Below are 12,585 nucleotides of genomic sequence, written 5' to 3' on the forward strand. Positions count from 1 at the left end.
ATAACTAGTGATATTTCATCATTTACAGTTTTGAGTGATTGATGGATTATATATGGAAATTTCTTTATGCAGCGATACTCCAAAAAAATTTGATTGTTCTGGCGCTATCTTGCCAACTTAAAAATAAATTTGGTCACGTTTTCGAACATTATAATTATTGGCTAGTTCCTTCTGTTATACTGTCCAACAGAACACTGGTTAAGTGTCAGCAATATTTTCATGAAGTGGAGTTAGTCACAAAAGGAAATTGCCAAGGCGTGAACATAAATTTGTCATTTATTAATTTCAATAAATATACATTCAGACATTAATCTTCAGTCAGCAACATTAAACAGCTGGAACATTTCACATTTTGTGCTACAAAGTACATCAGTCACTTACAAAAATGGAAATGCAGTAGTAGAAATTACCGTAATGGAAGTAAATAGTTAAGTTTTTTCTGAGTTCATTGAACAGCACATAGAGAACCACCCTTTGCTAGAAGCAACAGTTGAGGACGATATATACGAATTTCTATGAAAAAGGTGTAAAATTAATACTTGTACACTTCTGTGCTATCTGGGATTAGTTATGCAATTCTCTGTTTGTGAGAATGGAAAGGTCAAGTTGCGTCAGAAATATATGGCTTCTGAAATATAGACACTATTCATTATAAACGTTGAGCCTGGATTCTAGACGCACTGTCTAAAACAGAAGTGAGAGCTGATAACTTTAGTTCCTTCAACATTGACAGATGTATCGATAAGTAAGAATCAGAGTCAGTAGTAATTACATCAGTGGCACATTTCACATAAGTAATGGCGAATAAAGCTGCCAACTCTAGTCACCTTTCTTCAAGTCTCTGCAGTCTCGCTGTCCTCTAAAAGCCTGACAGAACCTGAGTTGGTGCAGAGAGTCTGGTAGTAGCTGTAGACAACTACGAGGAAGTACCCACCCAGCACTGGAACATGAAAGTGAGAAATACACGGAATATAGAGGCAAATGTTAAGCAAAGCAAATACATTGAGGTATTACTGAGAAATAAATCACAGGGGTTATATGAGAGAAAGTAAAAGGTTTTGTTTCGGCTGAAGTCAATTAAGTAAATTATCTCGTTCTACAGAATGGCAAATGATTCATTTATCGTTGACTGTGTTTCGGAGACCCCATCACAAAAGAGTACCTTCAGGGACACGTTAACAAAAGGCAAACAAATTGCGGCAATTTAACCTGTATGCTGTATTAACAGAGACGTTTGCTACAATACTTACCGCTACTCACGTTTATACCAACTAAATTTAACGTAGTAAATCAGAAGCAAATCTGCTACTTTTAGAAAAGCTACTGGCTCCTCGTGTATAGTAAACAATTGCTGCTGATCTTCCACTGACAGTTCATTAAGTGTCACGCACGTATTCCAGTTTTTCAGTTACAGTGTTTAGTATGCATGGAGGTTTATTTACAGCACTCATTGGTTAATTCATTGTTAACAGGGATTTAGAGACCCAGATTCAAAATTTCAGTTTATATTGATAGAAGATGTAACTAATAAGATAGACTTTATTTCTAAATTTCTGGAGATTCCAAGTTTTGCGTTATACCTATTGGTATCTTTTTAAAATCATCAGTGCGCCCTTTTGTCTTGTTAAGGGATGGTGTGGCAGCTGGAATGTTGGAGTCAGTCTGTGAGCTATCCCTGAGTAGTACATCACGTAGTGCAATGTTCTTAAAAGTAATAGTGATCTGCAAGAATCCCAGTATTACACAAAGCTTTAGCCTGTCACATGTATTCACTGGCGTGTATACTCCAGTAAGAAGTGAAATTGTGTCCGATGTTCTTAACTGAACTGGGCCAAGAAGTTTTGATGGAAATTCTTCTCACCAGTGGTTCATTGGGAAGAATGGTCACCTGAATGTGCTGGATAGTTTTGGAACCAAATGTAACATACTATCCCAAAAAAGTGGAACGCGAACTGACAACAAGAGCCTTTGTTTCCCATGCTGAAAATGTTGATGGTTTTCACCTATAGATGACGACAGATCAACAGATCAAAATATGAAAACTAAAGAAGTAGGAGAACAATGCATATCTAACATAAGCATTGTTGTATTGTGTCTCATTTATATTCGTTGTGTTGATGTGGACAGCTCCACATGCTATCATCTGAGCAATAAAGTTAATACTTCCAAATTACAGTGATCTCTATTACTGTCTGTGAAGAAAGGTTTAATCTTTGCATATACAAAAAAATCTTCAGTGTAGAGATTCAGTTCAAGATTGCCTATTCGTTAATTTTTGTTGATGCTGATCCATACAGTGAAGAGGTAATGCCGGTTACACTCAGTTAATATGCCATTGCCTCTATTATTTTTGGTTATGTAAGTAAATACAAATTTGAACTACTGTTTGTGGAAATATATCTTTATAAAAAGTGATTCTCCTGAATGGATGTGTTTACTTGCTAATAAGGAACAGCGTCAGTTTTATCATCATCATCATCTATTAGTAAGCAGTAATGGGTATCTCTCCTTCTGCAGCTTCAAAATCTCTTTAATCCATCAACAGTAAGGACTTCCTGCACCACTTCTTGCTGGACGTTGTTATTACAGCACTTTATTCCGCAACCTTCCTATCTACTAGCATCATAACAGCATGTGCACTACGTCCACTGCCGTTTGAAAGAGCCAGTTTTGATACCATATTGTGAAATCTGATTTGTACTTCTTTTCTCACTTGTTTACAAAATTTTCTTTATAGTGTACCATTTCATTCATTACACTTGATTAGATTTTTCTGTACACCTGCGAGAGATGGTTGTTATTTGTTATCTGTACTACTGGTGATCAAAAATATTCTAACCAAGGACACCATATAAAAGCGGAGTGTTCAATAAACGTATGTTACCTGTACTGAGGTGGCAGCTAAATAGACTACACCTCCGTTCATGTACTTTGGTGATTGCCATGCTCTTCCATTTATGCTACATTCTTTTCCTATCTTGCTTGATCCATGAAATGAATTTATATTATTGAATATGGTCACTGAACAAAATGGTAATATTTCGCGTAACAGATAACTTATATGTCTTTAAGCAAGCTTATAGGGGAAGGCGACGTAACGAATGTTTCATTAAGGCTTATTTCGTCACACATCCTTAATTCGATTCTTGTATTTTCAGGGCATGCATACGTTCCGTATACGTTCATCTTTTTTGGATAGATACATGAAAGTGGATGGGGCTCGGAATATGTGGTATAAGAACAATCTAAGGAGACGGAAAGATTCTTTGTTCACAAATAATAACAATTTATCTTATTAAAGCACGGAATTGCCACCGATATGCACTTTAAACCATATTAACAACACAGCGTATTAACGACACAAACAGGGACACACAATTCAACGTTCTATTTCATTGAGTGATTGTCCATTTAGTAGAGGGTTCTTAACTCTCATCAGACTGGGATGCTGGGGAAATATTGATTTTATTGTAAGCGGAACCTGCCCCTTCTTCGAGATGCTATTTGGTTCATACAGATAAAAACAATAGGATGGCACACATCATCCTTTTCACTTTATACAGTTATTTTTTACAGTACGTTATTAGCTTCAGAATTCAGGGCGGATTGTACATTTTGTGGCAACTCTTGACTTCACAACCATCGCTAGGCCTCTCTATCGTCAGATTGTGGGCCAGTATTTCACTGTTACAGTTATAGGCTGCTAACTGTACCAGATAAGAAACTTTGCAAAAGAATTTGCATATTACTCTTTCACAGATGAGGTAACGCTGTTTGATTGTGTACAGAGGTGACAAACTGTGCTCATAAGCGAGCAAAATAATTTATGAAAAATTTTTATATTACTAAGATAAACCAAATGCAATGTTTCTGTGAGGAACATGTGTGACCTCGAATACAACGGATACATAAATAATAATGCTGAATGAAGTACTAGCACAGTTCCACAAAAGCCATTTCAAACTTTTAGAATTAGGAAATTAAATGTGTTTCGATAAAAATTTGAATGAGTTTTTCATAAATTGTGAAAATAGCTCATTAGGGTGTTTCAAGTACCGTAGACGTCAGTGAAACAGCAAGTGAGTAAGTGCAGTGACTTTTGCACCAGACTGTATAATGATAGTATACTTACACACATAGATGACGGTAAAAGCATACTCAATAGAGCCGAAGATAGCCGTGTCGTCATGCGGGAAATAAACAATGCATGAGATAATGCCTACTACAGCCGTTCCTACATCCACGACGGTTTCCACAGCCATCCATGGAAGAAGCATGCCAGCCTTCTTCTGGAATGTAAAAGACGAAGCTGACATTACTGGCTACAGATCTGTGTCTTTAATTTAAGATATGTTGGGAGCACTGTGTTTTTGTCATCCTGAAAACGAACTCCCATGACATTTACCGAAAAAAAAGAATAATTCCATTAGAACTGTTACGACGTGCTTCTAACCAAAATGTGTCAGTAATAATAATAATACAGAAGCAATACGGTCTCAGCATTTCATTACTAACACAAGGAAAGGAACAAACAGTATCTAAAAGGATTTTTTTTCAGTTTCCGATGAATACAGTGTACTTATATAATAAGACACTTTACCTGAATGGCTCCAATGAGGAGAAGTATGCTACAGACAATACGGATAATGGACAGCACGAAGCCTATAAAAATGTTTGTCAAAATAACTGAAACAGAAATATGAAAAAGTATTAGTTGTCTTTCTCATAACTAAGGCAATAATACAGACGGCAAGAAAAAAATAACAACTCAGATAAATCACTGTATTGTCCCTGCATTCTATAAACACAGTCATGGATCTACGTTTATAATGTGTACTATCCAATGGGATTGCTACTTCAATTGAAGGTACTAAATAAGTTCATTAACACATATCAGCTCATAACTCGATCTGAATTACGTCCATGATTATTTTTATACTCTGAAGTGCCGAAGAAACAGGTACACCTGCCTAATTTCGTGTAGGGCTCCAGCGAGCACGCAGAAATGACGCAACACGACGTGGCATGGACTCTACTAATGTCTGAAGTAGTGCTGGAGGCAACTGACACCATGAATCCTGCAGGGCCGTCCATATATCCGTAAGAGTGCGAGGGGGTGGAGATCTTTTCTGAATAGCATGTTGCAAGGCATCCCAGTTTGGTGGTCAGCGGAAGTGTTCAATCTCAGAAGAGTGTTCCTGGAGCCCCTCTGTAGCAATTCAGGACGTCGGGTGTCGCATTGTCCCGCTGGAATCGCCCAAGTCCGTCGGAATGCACAATGGCCATGAATGGATGCAGATGATCAGACAGGATGCTTACGTACGTGTCACCTGTCAGAGACGTATCTAGACGTATCAGGGATACCATATCACTCCATCTGGACACGCCCTTCGCCATTACAGAGCCTCCACAAGCTTGAACAGTAACCTGCTGACATGCAGTGTCCATGGATTCATGAGGTTGTCTCCATACCCGTCCACGTCCATCCTCAAGATACAATTTGAAACGAGGCTTGTCTGACCAAGCAACATGTTTCCAGTCATCAACAGTCCAATGTCGGTGTTTACGTGCCCAGGCAAGGCGTACAGCTTTGTATTGTACACTCATCGAGGGTACACGAGTGGACCTTCGGCTCGGAAAGCCCATATCGGTGATGTTTCGCTGAATGTTTCGCACGCTGACGCTTGTTGTTAGTCCGGCACTGAAATCTGCAGCAGTTTGTGGATATGTTCAACTTCTGTCGCGTTGAACGATTCTCTTCAGTCAACGTTGGTCCCGTTCTTGCAGGATCTTTTTCCGGCCGCAGCGATGTTGCAGATTTGATATTTTACCTGATTCGTAATATTCACGGTACACTCGTGAAATGGTCGTACGCGAAAATCCGCGCTTCATCGCTACCCCGGAGATGCTGTGTCTCATAGGTCGTACGCCGACTTTTTAACACCTCTGTCAAGCCCACTTCAATCTTGATAACATGTCCTGCAGCAGGCCGACCGCAGTGCCGTATTCTGTTTACATACGAGGGTTGTCCAGAAAGTAAGTTCTGATCGGTCGCGAAATGGAAACCATAGTGAAAATCAGAAACGTTTTATTTGCAACAGTTAGGTACACCTTCCACCTGCTTCTTTACATAGTCGCCGCTCCAATTTCGAGTGTTGTCGTAGTGTTGTATCAACTTTCCAATATCCTCGTCATAAAAAGCAGCCGCCTGTGCTTTCGGCCAGTTATCTGCACCGGACTGCAGCTCGTTGTCTGTGGAAAAATTTTTTCTTCATAGCCAGATGTTCATGTGAGCAGAGATGAGACTCACGGGGGGCACGTTACGGACTGTATTGTGGGTGATCAAACACTTTTCATCAGAAACGCTGCAGGAGCATTCCCTATGCATCTTTACGTGCTCACTGTTCACTCAAAACTGAAAACGCGACACGATCTGTTTCCATTTCGCGACCGATCGTCACTTACTTTCTGGACAACCCTCGTATATCTGTATTTGAATACGCATGTCTATACCAGTTTCTTTGGCACTTTTCCGTGCCGGGTAGCCGCTCGGTCAGGGGCGCCTTGTCACGGTCCGCGCGGCTTTCCCCATCTGAGGTTCGAGTCCCCCTTCGGGCATGGGTGTGTGTGTTGTCCATTGCATAGGTTAGTTTAAGTTAGATTAAGTAGTGCGTAAGCTTAGGGACCGATAACTTGTACAGTTTGGTCCCATAAGGTCTTACCACAAATTTTCCAAATTATTACTTTGGCGCTTCAGTTTAGTTCCAGTGTGACAGATCTTGTTTATAATTAACCTTTACATTCGAGGAATCTTATTATGTAGGTAACTTTGATGGTGAAAAAAAAAGGAGCACGCTACATGGACATTCATAATGTTACTTAATCCATCACAGATCGTACCTGTCTAGAGAGATGTGCGTGTTAAAGGGCCGCTGTCAGAGTTGCGTCAAATCCAGATAGAATCCACCTGGTGCATTAACAATAAGGTTCGGTGTACTGACTGGCATGGATGTGGTTTTTAGGTGGTGAGTAGTGGGCTGGTACCGATGTCGAACCTTAGTTACGCGATTCTGGAGTGTTAGGAAGCGTCACATTTCTTCAAACAATCGAAGTTTCGACACCTCTGCTGGGATCATCTTCAGGATCTTCTGGTGTCCACTGCGGATGAGTGCTCGATCTACTGTGGACACCAGAAGATTCTGAAGAAGATCCCAGCTGAGGTGTCAAAACGTCGGTTGTGTGAAGCAATATGACGCGGCCTAACAACACAGAGGATTTTTAGTTCAATGACAACGGCCTCGGAAGCCTGCACATTTCGTGAATTGCCGACACTTTCACACCAGTAACAACACTAGCTGCAGACTCTTGGGATACGCATATAACGCCGCGGAAGTGGCACGGGATGGCGACACGGAGGGCATCCGGCCACCAGTTAAACTAATCACGCCATATTCGTTAAGAGCCATGCCGAACCTGCACCGATGTGGTAGAAGAGCACAAGATAAAGAAGAACAATCTAATGAAATCACGTTTACAGTCCACGCACGCTCAACTCTACTCTGTCCTGTCGAAGGCTCTGCATCTCTGCGTAACTGCTGTAAACTACTTCCATTTGAACCTCCATTTACGAGAGGCGTCAATAAGTAATGCAACATTTTTCTGTCGAGCAGATTCGACTGAAAAAAAAAATCGGAATTTACTGTTAGACTGAGTCCCTGTAGTTTCATTTAGAACTCCGATAAGTGGCGACGCTATACATAACTTTGAAAATGGCTTCTCAGTTGCGGAATGCTTACGGAGACTTGGCAGGGAACATAAGCACGGTGAATCGTTGGGCAACGAGCGGACTTTCTTGTTCTAGGTGATCGACGGATCACGATCAAACACCTCGCTGCACATCTGGACGTCTCAGTTCGCAGTGCTGACACATTCTTCCACCGGTTGGGGTACTCAAAGGTGTGGGTTCCTCGGCGCCTAACGGAAGACCAGAAAGAGCAACGGAGAACCATCTGTGCGGAACTCCTTACGCGTTACGAGGCTGATCGTAAACAATTTTTTGTCGAACATCGTCTCAGGCGACGAAAGATGGGTTCGTCACTACTAACCGGTAGCGAAACGGCAACCCATGGAGTGGCGCTACACCACCTTTCCTCCGAAGAAAAAGTTACTAGGTCTACAAGTTTTTCTCGAAGTTCGGAGCTTTATTGTGAAAAACTTACAAAAAAAATTATGGTCAATAGTATCCCGTGGTCTAGGGGTAGCGTCTTTGATTCATAATCAAAACGTCTTCGGCCCCGGGTTCGATCCCCGCCACTGCCTAAATTTTGATAAATAATCAGCATTGGCGACCGAAGACTTCCGGCATAAGAAGTCAGCCTCATTCCGCCAACGGCCTTGTCAAAGAGGGCGGAGGAGCGGATAGAGGTTCAGGGCACTCTCTTGTCCTAGGGGTGGGAAATTGCCCCTAAAGGCGGAATAATCAGCAATGATCAACGACATGAGGATGCAGAGGGCAATGGAAACCATTAAAGACACGTAACGTGTATCCACAGGACATGTGGCCTGTAATTGAAGAAGTGTCATGATGATCTCTCCATTGGCAAAAGATTCCGGAATAGTCCCCCATTCGGATCTCCGGGAGGGGACTGCCAAGGGGGAGGTTACCATGAGAAAAAGATTGAATAATCAACGAAAGGATAACGTTCTACGAGTCGGGGCGTGGAATGTCAGAAGCTTGAACGTGGTAGGGAAACTAGAAAATCTGAAAAGGGAAATGCAAAGGCTCAATCTAGATATAGTAGGGGTCAGTGAAGTGAAGTGGAAGGAAGACAAGGATTTCTGGTCAGATGAGTATCGGGTAATATCAACAGCAGCAGAAAATGGTATAACAGGTGTAGGATTCGTTATGAATAGGAAGGTAGGGCAGAGGGTGTGTTACTGTGAACAGTTCAGTGACCGGGTTGTTCTAATCAGAATCGACAGCAGACCAACACTGACAACGATAGTTCAGGTATACATGCCGACGTCGCAAGCTGAAGATGAACAGATAGAGAAAGTGTAAGAGGATATTGAAGGGGTAATGCAGTATGTAAAGGGGGACGAAAATCTAATAGTGATGGGCGACTGGAATGCAGTTGTAGGGGAAGGAGTAGAAGAAAAGGTTACAGGAGAACATGGGCTTGGGACAAGGAATGAAAGAGGAGAAAGACTAATTGAGTTCTGTAACAAGTTTCAGCTAGTAATAGCGAATACGCTGTTCAAGAATCACAAGAGGAGGAGGTATTCTTGGAAAAGGCCGGGAGATACGGTAAGATTTCAATTAGATTACATCATGGTCAGACAGAGATTCCGAAATCAGATACTGGATTGTAAGGCGTACCCAGGAGCAGATATAGACTCAGATCACAATATAGTAGTGATGAAGAGCATGCTGAAGTTCAACACATTAGTCAGGAAGAATCAATACGCAAAGAAGTGGGATACGGAATTACTAAGGAATGACGAGAACACATTTGAAGTTCTCTAAAGCTATAGATACAGCAATAAGGAATAGCGCAGTAGGCAGTACAGTTGAAGAGGAATGGACATCTCTAAAAAGGGCCATCACAGAAGTTGGGAAGGAAAACATAGGTACAAAGAAGGTAGCTGCGAAGAAACCATGGGTAACAGAAGAAATACTTCAGTTGATTGATGAAAGGAGGAAGTACAAACATGTTCCGGGAAAATCAGGAATACAGAAATACAAGTCGCTGAGGAATGAAATAAATAGGTAGCGCAGGGAAGCTAGGACGAAATGGCTGCAGGAAAAATGTGAAGACATCGATAAAGATACGATTGTCGGAAGGACACTCAGCATACAGGAAAGTCAAAACGACCTTTGGTGACATTAAAAGCAACGGTGGTAACATTAAGAGTGCAACGGGAATTCTACTGTTAAATGCAGAGGAGAGAGAAGATAGGTGGAAATAATACATTGAAAGCCTCTATGAGGGTGAAGATTTGTCTGATGTGATAGAAGAAGAAACAGGAGTCGATTTAGAAGAGATAGGGGATCCAGTATTAGAATCGGAATTTAAAAGAGCTTTGGAGGACTTACGGTCAAATAAGGCAGAAGGGATAGATAACATTCCATCAGAATTTCTAAAATCATTGGGGGAAGTGGCAACTAAACGACTATTCACGTTGGTGTGTAGAATATATGAGTCTGGCGACATACCATCTGACTTTCGGAAAAGCATCATCCACACAATTCCGAAGACGGCAAGAGCTGACAAGTGCGAGAATTATCGCACAATCAGCTTAACAGCTCATGCATCGAATCTGCTTACAAGAATAATATACAGAAGAATGGAAAAGAAAATTGAGAATGCGCTAGGTGACGATCAGTTTGGCTTTAGGAAAAGTAAAGCGACGAGAGAGGCAATTCTGACGTTACGGCTAATAATGGAAGCAAGGCTAAAGAAAAATCAAGACACTTTCATAGGATTTGTCGACCTGGAAAAAGCGTTAGACAATATAAAATGGTGCAAGCTGTTCGAGATTCTGAAAAAAGTAGGGGTAAGCTATAGGGAGAGACGGGTCATATACAATATGTACAACAACCAAGACGGAATAATAAGAGTGGACGATCAAGAACGAAGTGCTCGTATTAAGAAGGGTGTAAGACAAAGCTGTAGCCTTTCGCCCCTACTCTTCAATCTGTACATCGAGGAAGCAATGATGGAAATAAAAGAAAGGTTCAGGAGTGGAATTAAAATACAAGGTGAAAGGATATCAATGATACGATTCGCTGATGACATTGGTATCCTGAGTGAAAGTGAAGAAGAATTAAATGATATGCTGAACGGAATGAACAGTCTAATGAGTACACAGTATGGTTTGAGAGTAAATCGGAGAAAGGCGAAGGTAATGAGAAGTAGCAGAAATGAGAACAGCGAGAAACTTAATATCAGGATTGATGGGCACGAGTCAATGAAGTTAAGGAATTCTGCTACCTAGGTAGTAAAATAACGGAGCAAAGAAGACATCAAAAGCAGACTCGCTATGGCAAAAAAGGCATTTCTAGCCAAGAGAAGTCTACTAATATCAAATACCGGCCTTAATTTGAGGAAGAAATTTCTGAGGATGTACGTCTGGAGTACAGCATTGTATGGTAGTGAAACATGGACTGTGGGAAAACCGGAACAGAAGAGAATCGAAGCATTTGAGATGTGGTGCTATAGACGAATGTTGAAAATTAGGTGGACTGATAGGGTAAGGAATGAGGAGGCTCTACGCAGAATCGGAGAGGAAAGGAATATGTGGAAAACACTGATAAGGAGAAGGGACAGGATGATAGGACATCTGCTAAGACATGAGGGAATGACTTCCATGGTACTAGAGGGAGCTGTAGAGGGCAAAAACTGTAGAGGAAGACAGAGATTGGAATACGTCAAGCAAATAATTGAGGACGTAGGTTGCAAGTGCTACTCTGAGATGAAGAGGTTAGCACAGGAAAGGAATTCGTGACGGGCCCGGGGCGCATCAAACCAGTCAGTAGACTGATGACCAAAAAAAAAAAAAAAAAGTATTGCCCATCGCTGGCCACTACATTCTCCTATCTTTCGGATAGCATACTAATCCTGTGGCGGAAGAACAGGGCGCCTTTTGTGGGGGTCCATGGATCGATTCAATTTTGCACTTGTTCGTATGATCGGAAGTGCTGGTCAGCCAGACTGTATGTCACGATCGATAAAGGTGGCAGTCAGACAGAGCAACGTATGGAGAATACGGCGGGAGGGATAGGACATCACATTTCAACGTTTCCATGCATAAAAAAATGGTTCAAATGGCTCTGAGCACAATGGGACTCAACTGCTGTGGTCATAAGTCCCCTAGTACTTAGAACTACTTAAACCTAACCAACCTAAGGACAGCACACAACACCCAGCCGTCACGAGACAGAGAAAATCCCTGACCCCGCCGGGAATCGAACCCGGGAACCCGGGCGTGGGAAGCTTTCCATGCATATTTTGACGGGTTTTGCGACATGGGATCGAGCACAGACCTTTTCGTGTCTATCGCTGTATTGTGGCCGTTTGTGTTTCAGTACTATCTATAATGATGTCCTGTGACTGTCTTCGTCTGTTTCATCACCTACGAAAACGTTCTGTCTTCCACCGCGAGGCCGATCTTCGACATCAAAATCAGCGTTCTTAAGGCGTTGAAAACATTCTATGCACGTCCTTCCACTAATACACTACTGGCCATTAAAATTACTACACCACGAAGATGACGTGCCACAGACGCGAAATTTAACCGACAGGAAGAAGATGCTGTGATATGCAAATGATTAGCTTTTCAGAGCATTCACACAAGGTTGGCGCCAGTAGCGACACCTACAACGTGCTAACATGAGGAAAGTTCCTAACCGATTTCTCATACACAAACAGTAGTTGACCGGCGTTGCCTGGTGAAACGTTGTTGTGATGCCTCGTGTAAGGAAGAGAAATGCGTACCATCACGTTTCCGACTTTGATAAAGGTCGGATTGTAGCCTATCGCGATTGCGGTTTATCGTATCGCGACATTGCTGCTCGCGTTCGTC

The 12,585-nt window shown here is 41.8% G+C and overlaps 1 protein-coding gene across 1 annotated transcript in view; it reads right to left on the reverse strand.

The window, feature by feature from the left end:
- Positions 1 to 341: 341 nt before the first annotated feature.
- The window catches only part of LOC124551283, a 34,052-nt gene continuing 21,808 nt past the window's right edge, over positions 342 to 12,585 (reverse strand). The window contains exons 4-6 of the mRNA XM_047126287.1: positions 4,601 to 4,686; positions 4,133 to 4,289; positions 342 to 940 (exon numbers count right to left, since the gene is read on the reverse strand). Of these exons, the coding sequence (XP_046982243.1) occupies positions 834 to 940; positions 4,133 to 4,289; positions 4,601 to 4,686 (350 nt within the window). The 3' untranslated portion in view covers positions 342 to 833. The remainder of the gene's footprint in view (positions 941 to 4,132; positions 4,290 to 4,600; positions 4,687 to 12,585) is intronic.

The sequence above is a fragment of the Schistocerca americana genome, chromosome 9, assembly GCF_021461395.2.
Source record: "Schistocerca americana isolate TAMUIC-IGC-003095 chromosome 9, iqSchAmer2.1, whole genome shotgun sequence".
In the NCBI taxonomy this organism is placed as follows: Eukaryota; Metazoa; Arthropoda; class Insecta; order Orthoptera; family Acrididae; genus Schistocerca; species Schistocerca americana.